We start from the raw sequence: 24,639 nt of genomic DNA, 5'->3' as shown, positions 1-24,639 counted from the left end.
TGTACTCACCTGTTTGTCTGGAGAACCGTAGAGTAGCGTGTACTGGGGAGGACCCCATCCACTAACTTCTCCAACTCCTCAGAAGTGAAGGCAGGGGCCCTTTCCCCAGACACATGAGCCATCGTCGCTTCCCGACACAGGTCACAGCAGCACTTGCAATGTAGGTCCTCTCCTGTCGGACGTCAGGTATCAAGTGAGCAAACAGATAGAAAATGGCGGTCACGTCCGCTGTGGTGCGTACTGTCACTGCTGGCGTACATCGTCATTGGCTCCTCGGACCCACAGGGTCCAGTGTTAACCAATGCAGGATTGCGCTGCGGTCTTCGATCGCCTACTGCGACTGTGTAGAACGCCAGCGCTGTTACCTCATATCCCCTTGTCCCACCTTACAGGTCAGGCAGCCACCATTTCAGGGGGCCACATGGCATTATTTGTAAATGCGTCACACATATCTAGGCCTTGCATACACACAGAGACAGGCACATAGCGGATTGACAAATGTGTGCAATAAAATCTTTTTTTACTACCTCAGTGTTGGCTGACTCTGTGCTCGCTGTTCTCGTCCAGAGGGCACATCCGCTGGGGCAGGTGAGGAGATGTCTGCATCCTCCGGTGTACAGACCGCTGGTGGACCTGTCGACAATAGAAGAGAGACATGTAATAGTTACCTACAGGCTTGATCGTGCCACAGTCCAGGAACTGTGTGCCCAGTCGGAGCCATACCTGATTTCAGCTATCTGCCATTCCACAGGAATCCCCCCTCTAGTGCAGGTCCTGTCAGTACTCCATTTCCTGGCAAGTGGGTCTTTTCAAACAACAGTGGCCATTGCATCTGGGATGTCACAGCCAATGTTCTCTAACGTGTTGTCCAGAGTGTTGTCTGCCCTGCTGAAACACATGCGCAGCTACATCGTTTTCCCTCAGGTTGAGGATTTGCCCACAGTGAAAGGTGACTTTTATGCCCTGGGACATATCCCCAACATCATAGGTGCCATTGATGGGACACATGTGGCCTTGGTACCCCCCCACAGGAGTGAACAGGTGTACAGAAACCGGAAGAGCTATCATTCAATGGATGTGCAGATGGTGTGTTTGGCCGACCAGTACATCTCCCATGTGAACGCCAAGTTTCCTGGCTCAGTGCATGACGCTTACATTTTGAGGAATAGCAGCATCCCTTATGTGATGGGGCAACTCCAGAGGCCCCGTGTGTGGCTAATAGGTGAGGACAAGGACCCTATACCGTGTGAATAGTCTGGGTCTGGAGTTGTCCCTGCGGGTTAGTGTGTGTCTAACAGTTGTCCATCGACATTTGCAGGTGACTCTGGCTACCCCAACCTGTCATGGCTACTGACCCCAGTGAGAAATCCCAGGACAAGGGCAGAAGAACGCTACAATGAGGCACATGGGCGAACTAGGAGAGTGATCAAAAGGACCTTCGTCCTCCTGAAGGCCAGGTTCCGGTACCTCCATATGACAGGTGGTTCTCTCTACTACTCACCAAAGAAGGTGTGCCAGATCATCGTGGCCTGCTGTATGCTGCACAACCTGGCTTTGGGACGACAGGTGCCTTTTCTGCAGGAGGATGGTCCAGAAGGAGGTCTTGTGGCAGCTGTGGAGCCTGTGGACAGTGAAGAAGAGGAGGCAGAAGAAGAGGATCTCAACAACAGAAATAACGTGATCCAGCAATACTTCCAGTGAGACACAGATAAGAAGACGTCACAGCCTCCTATATCTCATACAATTGTTAGACCTATCATATGTCTGTCACTTTCACCCAGTGTATGGACCCTGACCTGTCACTTTGCCTTTCCATTTCACAGATGTGGGTCCCACTGTGTGACCTCTGCTATGTTACCTCATGGACTAGAGCTGTGTGACATAGGTATGTTGACAATACAATGGACATTGCTATTTTCCGCAGTTATTGCAAATACGCATTAGTGAAAGCACAGACTGACTTCAGATTGTTTTGTGATTCAAGGGTGTTTATTTAAGTGCAAATAAGTGGAGAGGGTTGTAAAATCGTCAGGGGTGATGGTGGAGGATTGTCCATGGCAGAGTCCAGTCTCTCGGTCTCACAGGTGCATTGTCCAAAGGGGCATAGGAAGTGGAGCTAGGGAAGTTTAAGGATGGACAGGGTGACGAAGTGGGACAGAAGGATGACATTCAGGGGGGTCTAATTTCTTGGCGGGGTCTTGGCATTGTTCTCTGTCTTTGTCCTGGATCTCAGGGACCGTTTGCGGGGTGGTTCTCCATCTGCAGGGTGTGGGGTGCTGGTGTCATGGTCCTGTGGCGGTGCCTCCTGTCCACTAGCGCTGGCGGAGGTGGTGGGCTGTTCATCATCGAGGCTAGTGTCAGGAGCTCCTTGTTGTGCCACAGTGTCCCTCCTGGTGTTCACAAGGTCCTTCAGCACCTGTACAATGGTGACCAGGGTGGTGTTGATGGACTTGAGTTCCTCCCTGATCCCCAAATACTGTTCCTCCTGCAGCCGATGGGTCTCCTGAAACTTGGCCAGTACCGTTGCCATCGTCTCCTGGGAATGACGGTACGCTCCCATGATGTTGGAGAGGGCCTTGCGGAGAGTGGGTTCCCTGGGCCTGTCCTCCCCATAGGGATGGGCCCGCTGGGCCGGTGCTCTGCTGGTGTTACCTGAGGGTGGAGGCTCTGTGGTGGCATGTGCCAGTGTGTGGGGAACCCACTGTCCCTAGGTCCCAGATGGGCCGGGCTGGTCATCTAGATCCAGTTGGACAGAGCTGCTGTCATCACTGTGGAGGGGGGTGGACAAGTCTGGAACCTCCTGTCCGGTGACGTTGGGTAGGGGTCCTGCAGGGGTGTAAAGGCATGATTATTGCATCTGTGTGTGCCATGGTGTGCAATGGGTGGGTGACCCTGTACCCCAGTGCTTACATTCTTGTCTAGGACCTTGTGTGAGATTTGGTTTGGGGATCTGTGTGGGTGTCTGTAGTGGACATGCTTTGGTGATGGGTGTCCATGCTTTGGTGTTGCATGCAGGGCTTGGTGTTGGGATGTGTGGTTTGTGATAGTGAGACATATGTGAGGTGTTGGAGTGATGAGGTTGAGGGTGAGGGTGGGGGTATGTGATAGCATGCAGGTAGGGTGGGGGATGTAATAGTTAAGATTTGACTTACCCGAATCCATTCCTCCTGCTACTCCTGCGAGGCCCTCAGGATGCAGTATAGCCAAGACCTGCTCCTCCCATGTTGTTAGTTGTGGGGGAGGAGGTGGACGTCCACCGCCAGTCCTCTGAACTGCAATCTGGTGTCTTGAGACCACGGAAGGCACCTTCCCCTGTAGGTCATTCCACCTCTTCCTCATGTCATCCCTAGATCTTGGATGCTGTCCCACTGCGTTGACCCGGTCTACGATTCTGGGCCATAGCTCCATCTTCCTAGCAATGGAGGTGTGCTGCACCTGTGAACTGAATAGCTGTGGCTCTACCCGGACGATTTCCTCCACCATGACCCTGAGCCCCTCCTCAGAGAACCTGGGGTGTCTTTGCGGTGCCATGGTGTGTTGTGGGTGATGTGTGAGGTGGTGTGTGTTGTGATGTGTGAGGGGTTGTGTGAGGTGCGTGGATGTTGTGTGAGTGATAGTGTTGTGTGCCTGTGGATGCTAGTTTGTTGATGGTGGTGTCTCTCTGTGTGCTTCGTTCTCAAGTTCTGTCGTAGGGGTTTGTGGGTGATGTGGGTGTGTGTTATATATTGTATTGAGGGTGGGGGAGTGGTGTGTATGTGTATCAGGTGTGTGTATTTCAAATTGTCCAATGTGGTTGTGTTTTGTAAATGTGTGTGTATTTTGAGCGCGGCGGCGTGTACCGCCAATGTAATACTGCGGTTGAAAGACCGCCGCGTGGATTCGTGGGTCGTGATAGTGTGGGCGTATTCCTGTTGGCTTGACAGTGGAGGTTTTGTTATCGCCAGTTTATCACTGACCTTTGGTGTGGCGGACTTGTGTGGGTGTCTAGATTTTGGCAGATTCCGGCCTGTGGGTCGTAATAGCTGTAGCGGATTTCCATAGCCGCAGCGGTGTGTTGGCGGTCTTCTGCATAACGGTAAGCGGGATTTACCGCCAGTGTTGTAATGAGGGCCTTGATGTTTTGAGAAAATGTCCCTACGTAAGGATGTGTGTGTTTCTATGAATGCCAGAGACAAAACTTTTACCATGTTCACCAGCAACCTATCTTACTGCAGCCTTGAAAGAAGTACAGAGTGAACATGAATGTCTGATTTAAGAACGTAAAAGTGGCTATTGTAAGAAAAATAAATAAAGCTGCATAAAATATATCTAGGTTAAAGTGCACAGCGGCAGGCCTAGTATGCTAAAATAACATGCATGGAGCTATAACTAAAATGGCTACACAACATTACAAAGTGTAACAGACGGTAGAAAAGAGCTCAGGCATTTGTTCTTGCATCAAGGTAAAAGGTGATCCCTGATGCAACAGACCATGGTAAGTCCAGAACCTGTAGAGTCCGGTAGCAACAGTGCAAGAGACTGCAGGCACATTTTACACAGCTGGGTGGCACAATACATGCTGCAGCCCATGGGGAACCCCTGGTGCCCCAATGTCCTAGGTACCTAAGTTCTACATACTAGGGACTTATATGGGGACACCAGTATGCCAATTGTTGGGTGTGCTAAGTCCTAAGCAATCACACTTAGAGGGAGAGAGCACAGGCACTGGGGTTCTGGTTAGCAGCATCCCAGTGAACACAGTCAAAACACACTGACAGCAGTCAAAAAGAGGGGCTAACCATGCCAAAAAGAGGGTACTTTCCTACAGCCACATTTGTGGTGATGTTTTATTTTCTTTACCTAGTTGTTCTTTCGCCTAGGAAAGCATTGTGTTTTTTTAGCAAGACATTATTTTCTCTTTGTGCTTTCCTCAAGGCCGCAGCGAGGTAGGGTTGCCGACACAAGTGGTACATTGTGTCCCCTATGTTCAGAGAAAAACACACATTCTTACATGGGGACATTTTCTCTGACCATCAGCTGTTTGATTATGAAAACACTTCTCTGTCCCATGCAAGCTAGGGGGAGATTCCAGCCAGATGACCACAATCGCATGCTGATTGACTTTGCTAGAGCTCCTTGCTGAGACTACCGATTCCCTGGTCTACATGAGGATGGTGTCTCTATAGACAACAGGCATCCTTCCTCAAGTATGTGGGATGATTTATTTCCAGGGGGAATCCTGAAGGGTGGATGAAGACTAAGCATGCTGTGCTTTAACATAGCTTAGGGAGGAACCTCATATATTACGCATAGTGACAGTGCGATGGGACTTTTCCTGTGTTTCACTTTTCTTGTCACCATTTTGCTTCTATCATGTTTCATCATTCTGATTATTACAATTCATGCCATTCTATCTAAGATGCAGTTGTTTCAATACATCTTTTTGAACCATTTTCTGGCTCTGTTTGCCTTTGCATGCGTGAAACTAATGTAACTGAGAGAAAAGGTTGAAATCTGATACACCATGATTTCCCTGAGAAGTCGTCTTATCATGCACCCAGTTGCCACAAATCACCCCTGCTCTTGGGCAGAGATGAGGCACTGTAAGCAGGCCAGAAACAGATTAGGCTTACAGTTGTCACAGGGTGTGGGATTGGACTCAGTTCCCAACAATTCAGGTGATGCTGCTGCCCAAACCCAGCTGCCTTGTTCGGATAATGAGAGCCCACATGACAATAGGCAACCACTGTCCGCAGCACACAAACATTGTACTAGAGGAAAGTTGTCCTCCAGAGGCGGACACAGTGTCAGAAAACAGTGACCTTCGTATGGTGCTGGCCGCAACCCCCACCTCTGCAACTCAAATTGGGGGCAGAATTTCCAATCACCTGTATCAGTGGTCTCAGATAACGTCTGACTGGTTAAGGTTCAATATCATTGCCCAGGGACATACCACAGAGATAAAAAAAAATCCACCGAATGTTCCTCCAAAAGGGCCACCACCTTCCCACTTGAAAGAGCTTCTATAGCAGATTTCCACCATGATGCGCAAGGGGGCAGTAAAAATAGTACGAAGACTCAAAAGGGAATCGGTTTCTACTCTTGCTTCTTCCTTATCCGGAAAAAGACAGGAGATTGACGCTCCATCTTAGATCTTCAACAACTCAGCAAATTTCTGAAGAAACAATTATTTTGTATGGTGACCCTTCAGGATGTGCTGCATCTTCTCAACCAAGGGGATCATATGACACCCTTGAATCTCCAGGATGCCTAGTTTCATGTTCCAATCCATCTCGAACACAATTGATTCTTGCGGTTCAAAGTAGCTGGCACCCATTACCAAATCAAGGTGTTGCTATTAGGACTACGGTCAGCACCTCTCATCTTCACCAAGGTGTTAGCTCCAGTTGCAGCCTATTTCAGACAGAAATGCATCCAAGTATTCCTGTATTTGAATGATTGGCTGATAAAGGCATGCATAACCCAAAAACCAACAGGTGATACAACAACCTGTCTATCTCTCTTGCGTACTTTAAGTCTTACAGTCAACAACCAAAAGTCACATTTAGCACCCACAACCAACATCACCTTTTTGGGATCAGTGATGGATACAATGCAAATAAAAGACTTGCACTGAGATTAGCAACAAGAAAGTCTGTTTCTGTCCAACTCTACAAGTCTTTTCTAGAGATGCTCTCCTTGTGCATTCTCCTCATACCAAACTGCCATTTCCACATGAAACCACTATAGGAAGGGCTAGACAAGCAGTGGCTACAAAGCAAAGAATCAATTGAAGGCATCATTAAGATTACGCCAACAATGCGGCAAAGCATGCTACTGTGGTTGCGCGGAACCAGCCTCTCCGAAGGCTTCTCATTTCTGGTACAGATCCCAAAGTATATAATAATGACAGATGCGTCCCTAGAGGGCTGTGGTGCTCATCTCCAGGACTTGACCGTCTGAGGAAGATGAAAAGCCCAACAAGCTACGCCCCATATAAACCAGCTGGAATTGAAAGCCATTGCCTTAATGTTAGAATCTTTCCTGCCCAAGACAATCAGTGCTGATCCTCTCTGACAACACCACAAGCATGCACTACCTAATCAAGCAAGGTGGAACACGCTCCCCAGCACTATCTCATCAAGTGCAGGAGAAATGGAACTGGGCCCTTCGACATCGGATAACACCCGGAGCAGAACATGTCTCAGGGTCATCCAATGTCCTCGCAGACTCATTGAGCAAGACCAGCGCCATCTGCAACGACTGGGAGCTCCATCAGCAAACACCTAGACCATCTTTTCGGTCGCTGGGTCAAACCAAACTTAGACCTGTTTGTGACAAGTAAGAATCGGAAATGCCAGTTCTTACTCAGTTGGCAACCACAGAAAGGATCATGTTGGAATGTGATAGTCGGGAGTCTATGCTTACGCTTTTCCCTGATCCCTTTGATCTCAGGGTTGTTAAGGATAATGAAGAGAGAGACGTGCTGAGTCCTTCTCATTGCTCCCAGATGGCTCAGGCCGTTTTGGCTCACTGAGCTCCTGCTCCTCTCAGGATAACCTCATGTCCAGCTGACACCAATACCAACGCTTGCGAATGCCAGGGCACAGACCACAAACAAGACATACAAACTTAAATGGAAGAGATTGTGGCCCTCATTATGATTTTGGCTGTCTCTGAGCGAGACCGCCAAAGCCACGAGCGCAAGAACACCACCAGTGTTGGCGGTCTCCTGCCCACCATATAATGGGTACTGCCGGATTTCTGCCACATTTTGGGTGGATATCCGGCAGTAGCCATGCTGGCTGGTGGTGGTGCTCTGGCGTTGCTCCCACCTGCACCACCCTGCCAGAAGGACGCAGCCAGCCGCATTAAGACCATTAATACGGCCTGGCGGTGTCCTGCTGGCAGGGCTCTGCCGGTGGTGACAGCACCCCTTCCTGTTCTCTGTTGGACGACCTACTCGCCAGACAAGATAAGTCGGACATCCAACAGGTAAGGGAGGTGGGAGGGTGGGGGCTGTTGTGGGCGCGTGTTTGAATGTGTGGTGTCTGCGTGTGTGTGTGAATGCAACTGTGAGTGTTGTGGTGTATGTGTGGTTGTATGTGTGTGAGTGAATGCGTGTATGAATGTTGAAGTGAGTGCGTGTCTGCATGTCAGTGTGGAGGGGGTGGGGGGCCAGGTGCTTGCTGGGGGAGGGGAGCCGTCTACCGGTGACAGGGAAGGAATTCCCTGTCACTGGTAGCCCTACCGCCATGGTTTTCGTGGTGGTGCTACCGCTGCAGAAACCATGACGGTGGGCTGTCTCCTAATACTTCTGGCGGACCTCTGTGGACTGCCGAGTCAAAGATGAACATCTCCATCCCGGCGTTTCATACCGCCATGGCGGTATGGGTGGAGATATGGCTGGTTGACAGTGGCCAACCCGCCACACTCATAATATGATGGTCCTCACCACCAGCCTGTTGGCAGTGATATCGCCACATTAACGCCAGGCTCATAATCACCACCTTTGTCTCTGGTGTATGGACTCCAAGATCCATCCTTTCACATTGTCACCATAGTAGATCCTTCATCTAGCGCAATGTGGTCTTTCTCACCCTTTCAACAAAGTCCATCAGGCAGTGATTTCTAGATTTCGATGCCCCAGTAATTCTCCATCTCTCTGGCATGAGACTATTAAAACAGTTCCTCAAAGAACTATTCAGAATGTAACCTCCAGTGAATCTTCCTCCTCCTCCTTGGCACCTGAATATTGTGCTTTCGCAGCTCATGATACATCCATTTGAACCCATTCACAAAGCAGAGTTAAACTACATTTCTTGGAAGACAGCGCTTCTATTAGGGCTTACTTCAGTCAAAAGAGTGAGCGACATCCAAGCATTCAATATTAACCAACCTTTTCTCCAATTCAAATCAGACAGTGTGATCCTCAGGACCAATCCTAAATTTATACGTAGGACTTTCATCTAAACGAGCCAGTTATGTTGAGAACATTCTTTCCTAATCCTTGGTGGAAAGATCATTGCATGCGTTAGATGTCAAACAATGTCTAAAATTTTACATGCACAGAACTAATAACATTCGTAAAGCAGATCAACTGTTTGTAGCCCACGGGGACCTCAGAAAGGGGTTTCTAGACATACTATAGCAAGATGGATTGCTTCAACCATGCGATTTTGTCATCAGCAATCAAGAAAACCACTGGCTAACAAGGTCAAGACCCACTCAACCAGAGCTATCTCCAACTCCACAGCTCTTTTTGCTGATTTGCCAGTTCAACCGATATGCCGAGCAGCAGCCTGGTCCACCAGGCACACTTTTACTCAGCATTACTGCCTTGATTCCGTGGATAAAAACGGATGCAGCCATAGGACAAGCAGTTCTGCGACATGTTTCAATAAGATGAGCCACTATTGTTCCCACTTTCTGCTACATTATTATTATTATTATGTGTTTATGAGTGTGACGTTCCCCGCTGACTATTCTGATTCAAGCATGTGAATCTATGAAAGATCCAATACTGCAGAAGAAAATATGTTACTTACCTGTAAATGTAGTTCTCCAGTATTGATATCTATCATAGATTTGCAGGCTACCTACCATCCTCCCCATAGAGTCTCCCATTATGTCTTCTTGTTATGTACCTCACTTGTGCTAGAAAATCTGAGAGACTGGAGCCTTTGTTGTGGAGGTTCTAAAGGGTGCAGTCGCCTGATTGGCTGGAAATTAGGTAATATCTAATAACACTAATAAGCTACTAAAGTGGAATGTCTTTTCCATCAACTTCATTGTAGTTTTTTCCTTATTGCTTTCTATAGTAACGTGGGACTCCACTTTGCCGACGGGAAATGATCCAAGCATGTGAATCTATGAAAAATACCAATACTAAAGAACTTCAGTTACAGGTAAGTAGCTTATTTTATTACCAATGCAGCTCATCATTGGCAAAAAGGATTGGCAAAGTGAATAGTTAGTCGAAAAAGTGAGACCTGTTGGCTTGGCCAGTGCTTGTCTCAATAGGTCCCTTGAATTATGCATTTTTCTGCCAGAAAGGTAAACTTCAATTAGCAGCCCACTGTCAAATGAGCCCCTCCTACACCCTATACCTATATAGTTTTGGGAAAATCAAACCCTTCTTACGTCTCTGTTTTCTAGGAAAAAGCCTGGAAAAAGCAGTTGCTACTCACCCTCAGTATTTTGTGGGTGCTCAAATTGGTCTGGATATCACTCAAGCAGGGTTCCATGTGGGTGGAAGATTGCTTGTTGTACTTTCATCCCTTCATAATTGAATAAAGAAGGTGTACAAGAGTGATGCCATAGCTCTGATACTATTAGATCTGCTGGCTGCCTTCAACATCATCAAATATGACCTCATTATTCAAAGACTCAGCTCTCTTTTGCCATTCTTAACTAGCTCCGATTCATCATTTGTGAAAGAACAAAGCAAGTCGTGCTGTCACTATTTACTTTGATGCTGAACTGGGGTGTCACACAGGAAACCATTGTATCCCAAGTTCGTGCAACCATTGGCTGAACTTCGATCTCTGGGACTAAACTTTTACATGTTTGCTGGTGAAATGAATCTGATACATTACTATTTTCCACACGTGTACTATAATAGTCAATTGGCGTCTTCCATTGCCCCCTTCTAGTGGCGGAAGTTAGTGAACTTCTTAAGACTTAACCCCGCTAAAACCTAGTTGCTTCTGATTGATAGGAACTGTGCAGTTTGGAACAAAATAAAATAGTCATCGTTCATGGGCAAAAGTGCCATTCCTTCAAAACATATGTTAATTGGGCTTGTTTAAGAAGAACACCTCTCCTTTGAGCCTCATGCAGCTGCTATTTCTAGCTCCTGCTTTCATTAGCTTAAAACCACTAAAACATACTGCCTTTTGTCGATCCCAAAAACCACATCCAAGTGGTTAATACGTTGGTACCACCCCGACTAAATTATGGCAACAGAATTTACCTAGGTCCCTCAGATATGGTTTTAGGCAAGTTACAACTCATTCAGAAAGCAGCAGTCTGGTTATTGGACAAAACGTGGTAACATGGCTACTCTGGCTCCCTGTCAGGGACAGGATACTGTTTAAATCCTTAACCGTGTCCACAGGGCAGTCTTTGCCTCTTTCTTCCTCCTTCCAGACATCAAAGCTGAGCAGTTATACCCCCACATGATCTTCTCTCAAATTGGTACATATTCCTACTTTCTCATGAGGCAAGATCAGGTGACTAAACATACCACATAGGTGCAGGCAGGCTTGTGAACTATCTGCTGTTTTCAATATGTGCCCAACATTCATTGTTATTTTTTTAGGAAACAGCTGAAAACCTGGCTTTTACCCAGTTAAGGAGAGCTGAGCTCTACTTAGCTATTTGCTTTGGCACCAAGAAAAATAATCCAAAACATAACATAACAATGTCTAATCATTCCTGATCCACTCTTCAATCTAGACAGATCCAACCCTTTGGAGGGACCACACTACTTTTAGTCATTTTTTTTTTTCAAACACACTTTTATTGTTTTCGGTATACAACACACAATATCATTCATAGTATACTTTAGGGCACATTTTGCATAATACATAATATAGAATTATTATCTTGGTGGCATAGTTCCATACCTTACAATTAAAACAGACAATCGTATATTAAGATTCTATTCTTATTTTCGTTCTAAACTAATGCTTGGGTATATAGTATGTGCTTGTTACATTGAATATTAACAGGTGAAACTGTGTTATTTTTAATAATGATTAACAACCCCCCTGTCCCCCTTTAAACTTGACATCTTACTCTCATATAATAATCACAGCAGTGGTGTGTCTTATTTCAGCCGTTAGTTGTTTAGCACATGATCACACCTTAGTTCTGGTGTGGAAGAGATCTCGCCGTGTAGCTGTGACCCGGGGTACTCCCTCCGTATCTCATTTCTGTTATTAACAATTTTCAGTAGCGGCAGTTGGGTTTTTATAAACACACTACTTTTAGTCAGATAAGGAAGTACACTGGCGATGAGGACAGTGATGCATGTGAGGATTGTACATAGCTATATGACCATACTATCTGTAGGATCTTTGATATTAGAGTTGGCATCCTTCACTGGGATTAGAATGAACGGCGTATGTGTTATTACGGCAGCTGGTTAAATGATTCTTTGTTATTTGAATTTCAGGAAAAAATGGCCAATTTGTACACCACTCCAGAGTTTTTTTCAAGCATGGAGCCAATTCCTGGTGCTGTCGAAGCTGTGAAGGAGATCTGCAATTTAGAGAAGTAAGGGACTATTAGAAATGTACACTTTCTTGCTTTATTTTTAGTACGTGCTGCTTTACCATAAAGTTTTGTTTAGAGCAGTTCATCAAAATAAAATACATATCTACTATGAGCCTTTTATGTAATATGCACATACTATAGAGGTGCTGCTGCTTTTAGTTCGTGCTGCTTCACCATAAAATGTTGTTAGAGCAGTTCATCAAAATAAAATACATATCTACTATGAGCATTTTATTAATATGCACATACTATAGAGGTGGTCCCAGTTACTGATTAAAAAGCTATGAAATGTAAGCATTGTACAGTATTAATAAAGTGTATGCCCACTGCAGAAGTGAAGGTGAGAGTGAACAATTGGAGGGTATAACGATTGGAGACAAAGCAAATATGTAGGGCATGAGAAACGGAAATACCTGGCCTGACTTATGAGCATCAAGAATAAAAGGACAGCGTCGTGGATGCCACAAGGTTGAAGAAGACAGCTAAAAGCAGGCCAGATCGTGATGGCTGGGATAGAAGCAAGAGAGCAAAACTAAGATAATCATCTAGCTTCCTGGTAGTGAAATCTGGAAACATCGACACAGCAGAGCTTTGTACTCCAGCTTTTCCATATTGCTTGTCATCCAGAGTACTGTGGCCTGGCCATTTAAACATCTGGCAAATTTTCGAGCTCATTCTAATGTTTGTATTTTGACAGCGCAGCTATAAAACAGTTGAATCAAACCACAAGAGAGCCCGTGGAACTCCAATCCAGTACACATAAGGGGGCAGCAGTTACTCTCAGACTACACTAATCCGGGGGCAAGGTGGGCCAGAGCCACTGTGAGTCAACCAGCAGAGCTCGTTACATCTTGACCTGCCACCCTTCCTTCCTCCAGCACCTTTCCAGCAACTATGTTATACTTCCTCAGGTTACTGTCCCTTGCACACGACCCACCAGGTGAACAGTTCTGAATCTCAGTGCACAGTCACCTTCGCATATATCAATCCGTCCCTGTCTAGGGATTGCCTGCCTTCCATCTCACAAAGAGCAGAGGAGACACCTCACCCATCCATTAGCGGCATGCTTCAACTTGGGCGCCTCCTCACATCAGGGTAGGTGAGCACTGCCCTGATGAGTTCGACCAGAACGAATTCGGGAGCTCGAGATAAATTATCTTTTCTGGTAAATCCAGTTAAAAATGACAACGAATAAACTCTAGATATGGCTTTATTTCATGAGTATCTGTGACATGGTTAAAATATCAAATGCTAGATATATCTAGAAACTTAATGGTTTCTTCTTCCAGAAATTATGCCTACATGTTTCAGTCTTACTAAATCAAATAAAAAGATATCTAGTGTAGGCAAGCCCTAGACAGGAGTGGATTGATGTATGAGCCATTTCCCTTTCTGTGGTGTAGATGGTTTATATTGGGTGTATGCGCAAGGGCGTAATAAATGAAAACACGCAGGCCCTCATTATAACCCTTGCGGTCGGTGATAAAGCGGCGGTAATACCGCCAACAGGCCGGCGGTAAGAAAAATTGAATTATGACCACGGCGGAAACCTCCAACACATACAGCCACTTTAACATTACAACCGCCACAGTGGTAGCAACAAACACCGTGGCGGTAACTGCCAACAGCCAGGCAGAAGACAATGGACAATGCATTACAACAAGCCAATCAGCCAGCTTTTCTGGGGCGGTACCAACACCATCAAAAGCATGGCGGAAACAGTACATAGAAGGGAAACGACTCTCGACTATCAAGGAAGAACCACAACGCCATGGAGCCTGAACGGCAGATCTTCCTCATGCTGGTATACCTCCTCCTACACCAGGAACATGAACGCCGGCGAAGACGACCACGGTCAGTACCGCACCTAGCACGCAAGGGAGGGGGGAGGAAAAAGAGAGTGACACACACGCGCAACATGCAACACCCCCACCCCCAACACCATACACACAAACAGATGCAACAACATTACATATACACCCCGTACCCCTCAGGAATAACACAAGAACAAAAGGAATTGAGTGCAATAGTACAAATTTAGATAAATACGTCCTTAAAGCAATAAACAGTATGTACAATATATACAAATGGAGGGACAATGCCCACTCCAAATTGTCCGTGAGCCATAGGGCCATAACACATAGGCCAAGGACAAACTTGACTCCTGCCTCAATACAGAGAGAACACTGCAGGGGCATCAGGTCGAAAACACAGAGGCACCTCAGGGGGACCGGGAATTGGGGGGCACCTCAGCCGGAAGATGGTATAACGCCACTGCTCCTGGAGGGGGCTACATGCCCTCTGCGATGTCCTGGGGAGTGCAAGGCCACAGTCTCTCAAGTGCGTGGTTTGCCCACTGCTTGGTCCTGGGGACTGCAAAGCCATAGTCTCTCAAGGGGTGGTTTGCCCACTGCTTGATCCTGGGGAGTATAAAGCCACAGTCTCTCAAGTGGGTGGTTTGCCCACTGCTTGGGCCTGGGGAGTGCAAAGCCACAGTCTCTCAAGTGGGTGGTATGCCCACTGCTTGGTCCTGGGGAGTGCAAAGCCACAGTCTCTCAAGTGGATTGTTTGTCCACTGCTTGCTCCTGGGGAGTGCAAAGCCACAGTCTCTCTAGTGGGTGGTTTGCCCACTCCTTGGTCCTGGGGAGTGCAAAGCCACAGTCTCTCAAGTGGGTAGTTTGCCCACTGCTTGGTCCTGGGGAGTGCAAAGCCACAGTCTCTCTAGTGAGTGGTTTGCCCACTGGTTCTGGAGGGGGCGTTGTGCCCAGTGTGCTTCATGCAGGCAAGGAGGGGGTGAGTGGATGCCTTCTTCCACTGGTTCTGGAGGGGGCCTTATGCCCAGTGTGCTTCATACTGGCAAGGAGGGGGTGAGAGGATGCCTTCTTCCACTGGTTCTGGAGGGGGCCTTGTGCCCAATGTGCTTTATCCAGGCAACGAGGGGGTGAGTGGATGCCTTCTTCCACTGGTTCTGGAGGGGGCCTTATGCCCAGTGTGCTTCATACTGGCAAGGAGGGGGTGAGTGGATGCCTTCTTCCACTGGTTCTGGAGGGGGCCTTGTGCCCAGTGTGCTTTATCCTGTCAAGGAGGGGGTGAGTGGATGCCTTCTTCCACCGGTTCTGAAGGGGGCCTTTTGCCCAGTGTGCTTCATGCAGGCAAAGAGGGGGTGAGTGGATGCCTTCTTCTACAGGTTCTGGAGGGGGCCTTGTGCCCAGTGTGTTTCATCCTGGCAAGGAGGGGGTGAGTGGATGCCTTATTCCACCGGTTCTGGAGGGGGCCTGGTGCCCAGTGTGCTTCATCCAGGCAAGGAGGGGGTGAGTGGATGCCTTCTTCCACTGGTTCTGGAGGGGGCCTTGTGCGCAGTGTGCTTCATCCTGGATGGTGCAAGGTCACAGTCTCTCACCTGGGTGTCACACCTACAGGTGTTGCAGGGGCCAGGATTCACGAGAGCCCATGTAGTCACGACTACACACTGCTCGCCGGTGGTGACAGCTGCTCAGTGGATGGCAGTTGAGGGCTGGCAGCGGTGTTGTCAGTGGTGGGGGGAGGCTCCAGCCCTTTCCCTGCAGCCTCGGACAGCTGCCCACTGGGGTTGCTGCTGCTGGCAGTGGTGCTGCTGGCGGTGCAGGTGGCAGTGCTGTCAGTGGTGGGGGGAGGCTCCAGCCCTTCCCCTGCAGCCTTGGACAGCTGCCCACTGGGGCTGCTGCTGCTGGCGGTGCAGGTGGCGGGGCTTGCGGCGGTACTGTCAGTAGTGAGGGGAGGCTCCAGCCTTTCCCCTGCAGCCTCAGACAGCTGACGTGCCATGGCTGGTGTTGTTTGCCGAGATGCCGCTCCAGCCCCAGGCACCAGATCCATCCTGCCTGTGGCGTCAGTTCCTTTCACATTGGCCTTGGCAGCTGTTGTCCCCATCCTGCCCTTGGCAGATGGTGGTGCCTCCTTGCTTCTGCCAGCTGGTGTTCCCTTCCTCCCCTTGCTGGCCGGTGGTGCCTTCTTCCCCTTGCTGGCTGGTGGTGCCTCCTTCCCCTTGCTGGCTGGTGGTGCCTCCTTCACCTTGCTGGCTGGCGTTCCCCTCCTTCACCTTGCTGGCTGGCGTTCCCCTCTTGCCCTTGCTAGCTGGAGGCCACTTCTTGCCCTTGGCAGGTGGTGCAGTGCTGGCTGTGTTGACGGGTGCCTCCTTGGAGCCTCTCACACCTGCAGTAGCTGCAGAAACTACAGTGGCTTTGGACTGGGTGGCTGGGTTCTGGCCACCCTGGCCTGAAGTGAAGGACGGGGGAGGGGCAGGGAATAGGTCAAGGGTGGCGAGGAAAGGCTTCTTAAGGACACTGGGGAGGGAAGAGGGTGAAGGTTTGGGAGTGGAGGAAGAGGGAGTGGTTGTAGGAGGTGTCTGTTGTGTTTGGGTGTGGGTGCATGGCCTGGATGCTGTTGTGAGGTGGATGGCTGTTGGGTGTCTGAGTGTTTGTGTACTTTGGGAGGAGGGTGCACATACACAGTGGGAGAGGACACAGGGGACGTGTGCATGAATGTTGGGGTGGTGACTGCCAGTGAGGGGCGTGTGGTGATAGGTGTGCTGGTGATCAAGGTAGTGAATGAGGATGCAGTGCATGCAGGTGTGAGTGGAGACACTACTGGGAGGGAGGTGGACGTGGAGGAGGAGGGGGCACAGTGGAGACAGTGGATGTTGGTGTGTCTGCATCTGGATAGTGCTTGTGTGAGTGCCTGTGGGTTGAAGTGTGTGCTTGTGTTTGCCTGAGCCACTTCTGTGTGTTGATTTGGGTGCATGCAGGTCTGAAGGTGTGTTTGGGATAGGCTGGGGTTGAGGGGATTGGGACTGGGTAGAGGAAGTTGGAGGGGAGAGGCTGGAGACAGGGACAATGGCTGCCATCAGTGAGTTGGCCAGAGCCTGGAATGCTCTCTGTTGGGCCGTCACGCCAGAGTGAATGCCTTCCAGGTATGCATTTGTTTGTTGCAAATGCCCTGCTAGAACCTGGATGGCATTCAGTATGGTTGACTGCGCAAGTGAGAGGGTTCTCAGGAGGTCAATAGACTCCTCACTGAGGGCAGCAGAGCTGACTGGGGCTGTGCCTGAGGTGCCTGGGGCGAAGGAGATGGCCACCCTCCTGGGTGAGCGGGCATTGGAAACTCGCTGAGGGACTGCTGGGAGGGCGGTGCTGTTACGGGGGTGCCGGCTGTACCTATAGTTGGGGTGGCACAGAGGTGTCCGCCAGGGAGCTTCCATCGGAGGAAGAATCTCTGTCAGTGCTCTCCCCTCCTGTCGCCGTTGTGGAGCTCCCCTCGCCCTCCGTCCCACTGGTGCCTTCACCATAGGTGGATTCGGCCTCCAGGCCCATGTGGGATGCAACTCTCTCCGTCGCCAGTGCCTCTGCCCCTCTGCCAGATGATGCTGATGCACACAAGAACAGAGTGACAAAACAAAAAGGGGGGGAAGAGACAGAGGATACACTTGGTCAATGCCAGCAACAACACTACAGTTGGCGTACACAACTCACAGGGAACAGCCCTATGTACTAGGCCATGCACTACCAGTTACAATGCTAGTCACCAGGGCATGGGGTACAATGCCTAACACCATTATCTGCACACATGAAACCCACAGGACCTTGCCCAGTTGTAGATGCCCACTAACATTATTGGGGTTGGAGTGCATCTGAGCTTGCCCATCATGGAACCTACCCTGCCATGTTCGCCCTGGCCTAGGGGCATCAACAGCCCACAACCCCCACCCAGGTAACACCTTAACGTGCGCAAAGTCATGATTCTGAATCTGTATTCACCCCCTTGTGGCTGCTGTGATTCCTTCAAGCACCCATCCAACTCTGGATATGCGGAACATCAGGGGGGTCAGGGTATGACGGGCACCTCTTCCTCGTTGGAAGGCCAGCCCCAGCTGGGCCTCCGCCATCTTCCTTGCCCAGAGGCGCAGGTCCTCCCACCGTTAGCGTCAGTGGGTGCTCCGCCTGTCAATGACACCCAGGGTCCGCACCTCCTTGGCGATGGCACGCAAAATACCCTTTTTCTGATGGGCGCAGACCTGCAGAAAAAGATACAGCAGAAAAGGTATTATTCATACCGTTCAGACTGTTATACTCATGGCCCAACATATCACTATCATCACCTTACGCACATACATTGACCACCATACATGCAGCACTCTGCCCAGGACCCCTCAGTCCCCCCCCACACGAGGCTTACACACACAGCACTCCATACATTCATGCCCCACGCATCGTGCTCACAGTGTACTCACCTGTTGGTCTGGAGGACCATAAAATAAACGGTACTGGGGTAGGACCCCATCCACCAGTCTCTCGAACGCCTCCAAAGTGAAGGCAGGGGCCCTTTCCCCAGACACTCGAGCCATGGTCGGTTCCAGACACAAGTCACAGCAGCAATTGCAGTGTAGGTTCTCCCCTGTTGAAGGTTAGGTAGCAAGTGAGTGAAGAGATAGAAAATGGCGGTCACGTCTGCGGCTGTGCGTACCGTCACCACCGGCGTACTTCACCATTGGCTCCTGGAACCCGTAGGCCCCAATGATAACCAATGCGGTGTTGCACGCTGGTCATTGACCGCCTCCCGCAACGACGCACAATGGCAGCGGAATTACCTCATTTCCACTTGTCCCTCCTCACAGGTCAGGCGGCCGCCATTTCAGGGGGGCACAGACCATGGCACATAACTGCGTCACAGCAAACGGACCTACAGGCTCACATACTGTTTCTGTAAAAAAAGAAAAGCATATTCATCTGAGTATATGTTTGAATATGACCATCTGCTCACCGTTTTTCACCCTAGAGTTCAACCGCTGAGGATGAATAGGAAATGGGGGCATACCCCCGTGCACAGACCCCTGGGGGACCTGGCGACAATGGAGGACAGGCACATTATCCTAACCTTCAAGTCTGTCACAAGTCAAGTCACAATCCAAGAGCTGTGTGCCCAATTGGTGCCAGACCTGATTTCAGCTATCCGCCACCCCACAGTTATCATCCCTCTAGTACACGTCCTGTCACTTCTCCATTTCTTGGCAAGTGGTTCCTTCCAAGCAACAGTTGCCATGGCGTCAGGGATGTTACAGCCTATGTTCTCAAACGTGCTGACCAGAGTGTTGTCTGCCCTGATGAAACACATGCGCAGCTACATCGTATTTCCCCAGGTGGAGGATTTGGCCACAGTGAAGGCTGACTTCTATGCAATGGGACATATCCCCAACATCATTGGTGCTACTGATGGTACACATATTGCCTTTGTCCCCCCGCCTCCCGGAGAAATGAACAGGTGTTCAGAAATCGAAAGAGCTTTCCCTCTCGTAATGTGCCGATGGTGTGTTTGGCGGACCAGTACATCTCCCATGTCAATGCAAAGTATCCTGGCACTGTGCATGATGCCTTCATCTTGAGGAATAGCAGCATCCCAAATGTGATGTCTCAACTCCAGAGGCACAGGGTGTGGCTAATAGGTGAGGCCATGGTCCCCACACAGTTGATGTAGGGATATGGGTGTGGGGGTGGCCCTAAGGGTGAGTGTCTGGCTAACAGGTATCCCTCAATATTTGCTGGTAACTCTGGTTACCCAACCTGTCATGGCTACTGACCCCAGTGAGGAATGCCAGGACAAGGGCAGAGAAACGTTACAATGAGGCACATGGGTGAACAAGGAGGTTCGTTGAGCGCACCTTTGGCCTCCTGAAGGCCTCCATCTGACAGGTGGATCCCTGTACTACTCACCCAAACGCCAGGTGCCTTTTCTGCAGGAGGATGAGGCTGGAGATGTTTGTGTGGCAGCGGTGGAGCCTGTGGACAGTGACGAAGAGGAGGAAGAGGAAGATGATGTGGACCACAAAACTGCTATCATTCAACAATACTTCCAGTGACACACAGGTAAGACACTGTAACTTCACCTTCCATTGCAGTTTTGTGTTGGACATTGTACATGGCTGCCTGATTTTCCGATTTCTATGGCCACTTACTGTATCCTTTGGCATCTCTATTTTCAGATATCTGTGCCCCACTCTGGCTCCTGGTGTGTTTACTGCTGCCCACTACAGGTGATACCTATGTATATGTAACTGTACATTTGAATTGCAATGTTTACAGCTTGTTAAACTAATAAATATTTCAATCAATTGACAGACTCCATACTTGTATTAGTTCCAAGGGTGTTTATGTCTGTGATAATAAGTGTAGGCGGTATTGCAATGGGCTGGGTTGATGGTGGAGGAATGTCCAGGATAGAGTACAGTCTATTTGTATCACAGGTGCATTGTCCAAGGGGGCATAGGAAGTGGATCAATGGCAGTTCAAGGTGGACAGGGTGACAGAGTGGGACACAAGGGTGACATTCAGGAGAGTCTTATTTCCTCGCGGGGTCTTGGGAATGTTCTCTGGCTCCTGCCTGGATCGCAGGGACCTTTCGCGTGGTGGTTCTCCTTCTGCAGGAGGTGGGGTGCTGGTGGCCTGATGTTCCAGTGGCGGGGCCTCCTGTCCACTAGCGTCAGTGGAGGTGGAGGGCTGTTCATCGGTGTGGCTAGTGTCAGGGGCCCGTTGGTGTGCCACTGCCTCCCTCATGGTGTTGGCCATGTCTGCTAGCACCCTGTAATGGTGACCAGGGTGGTGTGGATGTCTCTGAGGTCCTCCCTGATCCCCAGGTACTGTCCCTCCTGCAGCCGCTGGGTCTCCTGCAGCTTGGCCAGTATCTGGGCCATGGTCTCCTGGGAATGGTGGTATGCTCCCAGGATGTTGGTGAGTGCCTCGTGGAGAGTCGGTTCCCTGGGCCTGTCCTCCCTCTGTCGCACAGCAGTCCTCCCATCTTCCCTGTTGTCCTGTGCTATAGAGCTGCTGCCATCAATGTGGGCCTCTTCTGGGGGGGGGGACTGGATGTTGCTGGCACCTCCTCTCCGGTGATGTTGTGTGGGGGTCCTGTGGAGATGTAAATGCAGTGTTATTGTTTCTGCGTGTGACATCTTGTGCATGGGTATGTTTCCCTGTATGGTTGTTATTACCAAGGCAGCTTTGGCTTGTGTGAGTTGTGATTTGGTTGGCTAAGTGGTTGTCACTAGTGTGCATGCTGTGGTGATGAGTGTCCATGCAGGTCTGTGATGGGGCTCCATGCATTGTTGTAGCATGCAGGGCTTGGTATTGGAATGGTTGGGTTGTGATGGTGGGGTATATGTGAGGTGGTGGAGTGATGGGGGTGACGGTAGGGGTAGGAGTTTGTGATGGAATGCAGGTAGAGGGGATAAAGTAGTAAAGATTTGACTTACCAGAGTCCAGTCCTCCTGCTACTCCTGCCAGGCCCTCAGGATGCATGATCGTCAAGACTTGCTCTTCTCATGTTGTTAGTTGTGGGGGTCCACCGCCAGTCCTCTGTACAGATATCTGGTGTCTTGCTACCACGGAACGCACCTTCCCCCGTAGGTTGTTCCAACTCTTCCTGATGTCATCCTTTTTTCTGGGGTGCTGTCCCACGGTGTTGACTATGTCCACGACTCTCTGCCATAGCTCCATCTTCCTAGCAATGGACGTCTGCTGCACCTGTGATCCGAAATGCTGTGGCTCTACCTGGATGATTTCCTCCACCATGACCCTTAGCTCCTCCTCTGAGAACCTGGGGTGTCTCTGTGGTGCCATGGGTGTAGTGTGAGTGGTGTGTGTGAGGGTGTGTGGGGTGATGTGTTGGGGTGTGTGCTGTGAGGTGCGTTGATGGTGTATGGGTGATGGTGTTTTGTGGCTCTGATTCAGTGGGTGCTCCTGGCTTGTCTTTCTCTCAGTTGTCAGTTTTTTTTCCGTGAAGGGTTGTGGGTTGTGTGTGTGGGTTTTATAATGGTGTTGGATGGGTGTGTTGTGTGTATGTGTGTCAGGTGTGTGTATTTTGAACTGTCCAATGTGGTGTTGTTGTGTTAGTGTGTGTGTATTTTGAGGGTGGCGGTCTGTACCGCCAATGGCTTACCGCGGTTGAATGTCCGCCACAGTGATTCGTGGGTCATAATTCTGTGGGCGTAATTCTGTTGGCATAACGGTGTGGGTTTTGGTACCGCCATTTTATCACTGACCTTTGGGCTGGCGGACTTGTGTGTGTGTCTGTATAGTGGCCGATTTCTATGTGTGGGTCATAATACGCATAGCGGTATACTGCTGCGGTCGCGGTATGTTGGCGGCAGTCAGTATGGCGGTAAGATGCACTTACCACCAATGTCATAATGAGGGCCTCATGCTCTTTGGGTGTGAAAGAGAGAGAGGGACAGAAATCTGCTAAGCTCAGTCAGTAGACGCAATCACCATCAAAATTGAAGATCCAGAGCATCTCACACCACGTATACTCCTGTGTTCAACAGAATATAAAATGGTGGTATCAGCTCCACCATCTTTGATCATATTTAGGGCTAAGGCGTGATAGTACCTCCATTTAACCCATCTTCCACAGTTTTTACTCTTGCCAGATGGATCCCAGAATAAACACTGATATGGGCCACTCCTAGGCAGTTTTAACCATCACCTCATATAGAGGGTCATTCTGACCCTGGCGGGCGGCAGGAGCCGCCCGCCTGGCGGGAACCGCCAAATGGCCGCTCCGCGGTCAGAAGACCGCGGATGCCATTCTGGCTTTCCCGCCGGGCCAGCGGGCGACCGCCAAAAGAGCGCCCGCCAGCCCAGCGGGAAAGGCCCTGCAACAAGGAAGCCGGCTCTGAATGGAGCCGGCGGAGTTGCAGGGGTGCGACGGGTGCAGTTGCACCCGTCCCGATTTTCACTGTCTGCTAAGCAGACAGTGAAAATCTTTATGGGGCCCTGTTAGGGGGCCCCTGCACTGCCCATGCCAGTGGCATGGGCAGTGCAGGCGCCCCCAGGGGCCCCACGACACCCGTTCCCGCCATCCTGTTCCTGGCGGTAAAAACCGCCAGAAAAGGGATGGCGGGAAAGGGGTCGAAATCTCCATGGCGGCGCTGCTTGCAGCGCCGCCATGGAGATTCAGCCCATGCAGGGGAAATCCGGCGGGAAACCGCCGGATCCCCTTTTCTGACCGCGGCTTTACCGCCGCGGTCAGAATGGGCTGGGAAGCACCGCCAGCCTGTTGGCGGTGCTTCCGTGGTCCCCGGCCCTGGCGGTCTTGGACCGCCAGGGTCGGAATGACCCCCATAGATCCCACACCCCTTCCCTCAAAAAGTGCTCCCTTGTAAGAAAAAAGGTCATAGCATACATAAATTTTCATAAGATCGGGAAGAACTCGATGATGAAGCATTTCACTGAATAACATTCATTGATTGTAGATGGGGTCAGACTTGCCTGGCAAGGATCCCAGAGCCGTATCTACCAGTGGGGTGATAAGTCAAGTCATATGCTCCATAGACTATGTCAGGGCCGACCCCGCTCTCCCACATTCCCGACCATTAGGGACGGGTTGGGTGTACTGCTTACGGACCCAGATTGGATCGCAAACAGTTTTGCTTCCTATTTTGAGGATGTGTACAGTAGGAGATAGGCACTGACCGAAGCCCAGATAGAGGAATTTGTACAGACACTACCTTTTAAGACACTCTCCCCCAACCAACCGGGCGTCCCTAGATGCCGACCTCACTGTTCATGACCTCTCTGTGGTGTTCGCTGGGTTGTACATGAATAAGGCCCCCGGACCTAATGGTTTCCCAAGTGAGTTTTTTAAAGCCTTTATGCTGAAGCTCCGTTCCCACTTGCTGGGGTGAGCCAGTCGATCGGTGAAGGTTGCTGCCGTCCTGCCCTCTGACTTGCTCCCCAAGCTAGGTCACCCGGAGCTGAACACTTGTCTTATCGCTCAATCTCTCTGCTCAACCTGGAGGTAAAAATCTTTGCTGAGGCCCAAGCAAATAGGTTAATCAGATACATTCCAGATCTGATGCACCCAGACAAGGATGGCTTTATGCCCTGCAGGGCAAACCATCACAATATCTGACGAGTCTACAATGCACTGACGTTGGCTGATAGATTCAGTAAACCGGTGGCCTTCCTTCTGGTGGACATCGAAAGGGCGTTTGAGTCGGTCAGCTGGGAGTATCTATTCATTCTTCTCCAGTGCCTGTATTTAGGTCCGCTCTTTCTCTTCTACCTGAGGTTGCTATACACAAGCTTAACTGTGTTAATGCGAGCGGTGGATGCTAGGTCATACACCTTCTCCCTGCAGCGGGGGACTCAACAGGGCTGTCCCCTGGCCCCCCGCTCTCTCTCTTTTCATGGAGCCGTTGGCATTGCGGATAAGAATGGAAGCCCAGGTGCGGGGACTTGAGTGGGGAGAGGGGCTGTCAGACAGGATCACACTTCATGCCAATGATGTTCTTTTCTTTCTCAATGCATCCGCCCTCACAGGGCTGAGGTTACTTCAAATCAGGCACATATTCAG

The 24,639-nt window shown here is 49.9% G+C and overlaps 1 protein-coding gene across 1 annotated transcript in view; it reads left to right on the top strand.

The window, feature by feature from the left end:
- Positions 1–24,639, top strand: part of NT5C (5', 3'-nucleotidase, cytosolic) — a 334,183-nt gene that overhangs the window by 118,791 nt on the left and 190,753 nt on the right. Inside the window, exon 2 of the mRNA XM_069202028.1 lies at positions 12,161–12,261. Coding sequence (XP_069058129.1) covers positions 12,161–12,261 — 101 coding nt within the window. The remainder of the gene's footprint in view (positions 1–12,160; positions 12,262–24,639) is intronic.

The sequence above is a fragment of the Pleurodeles waltl genome, chromosome 7 (assembly GCF_031143425.1).
Source record: "Pleurodeles waltl isolate 20211129_DDA chromosome 7, aPleWal1.hap1.20221129, whole genome shotgun sequence".
Taxonomy (NCBI): Eukaryota; Metazoa; Chordata; class Amphibia; order Caudata; family Salamandridae; genus Pleurodeles; species Pleurodeles waltl.
This window is presented reverse-complemented; position numbering and strand designations above follow the sequence as displayed.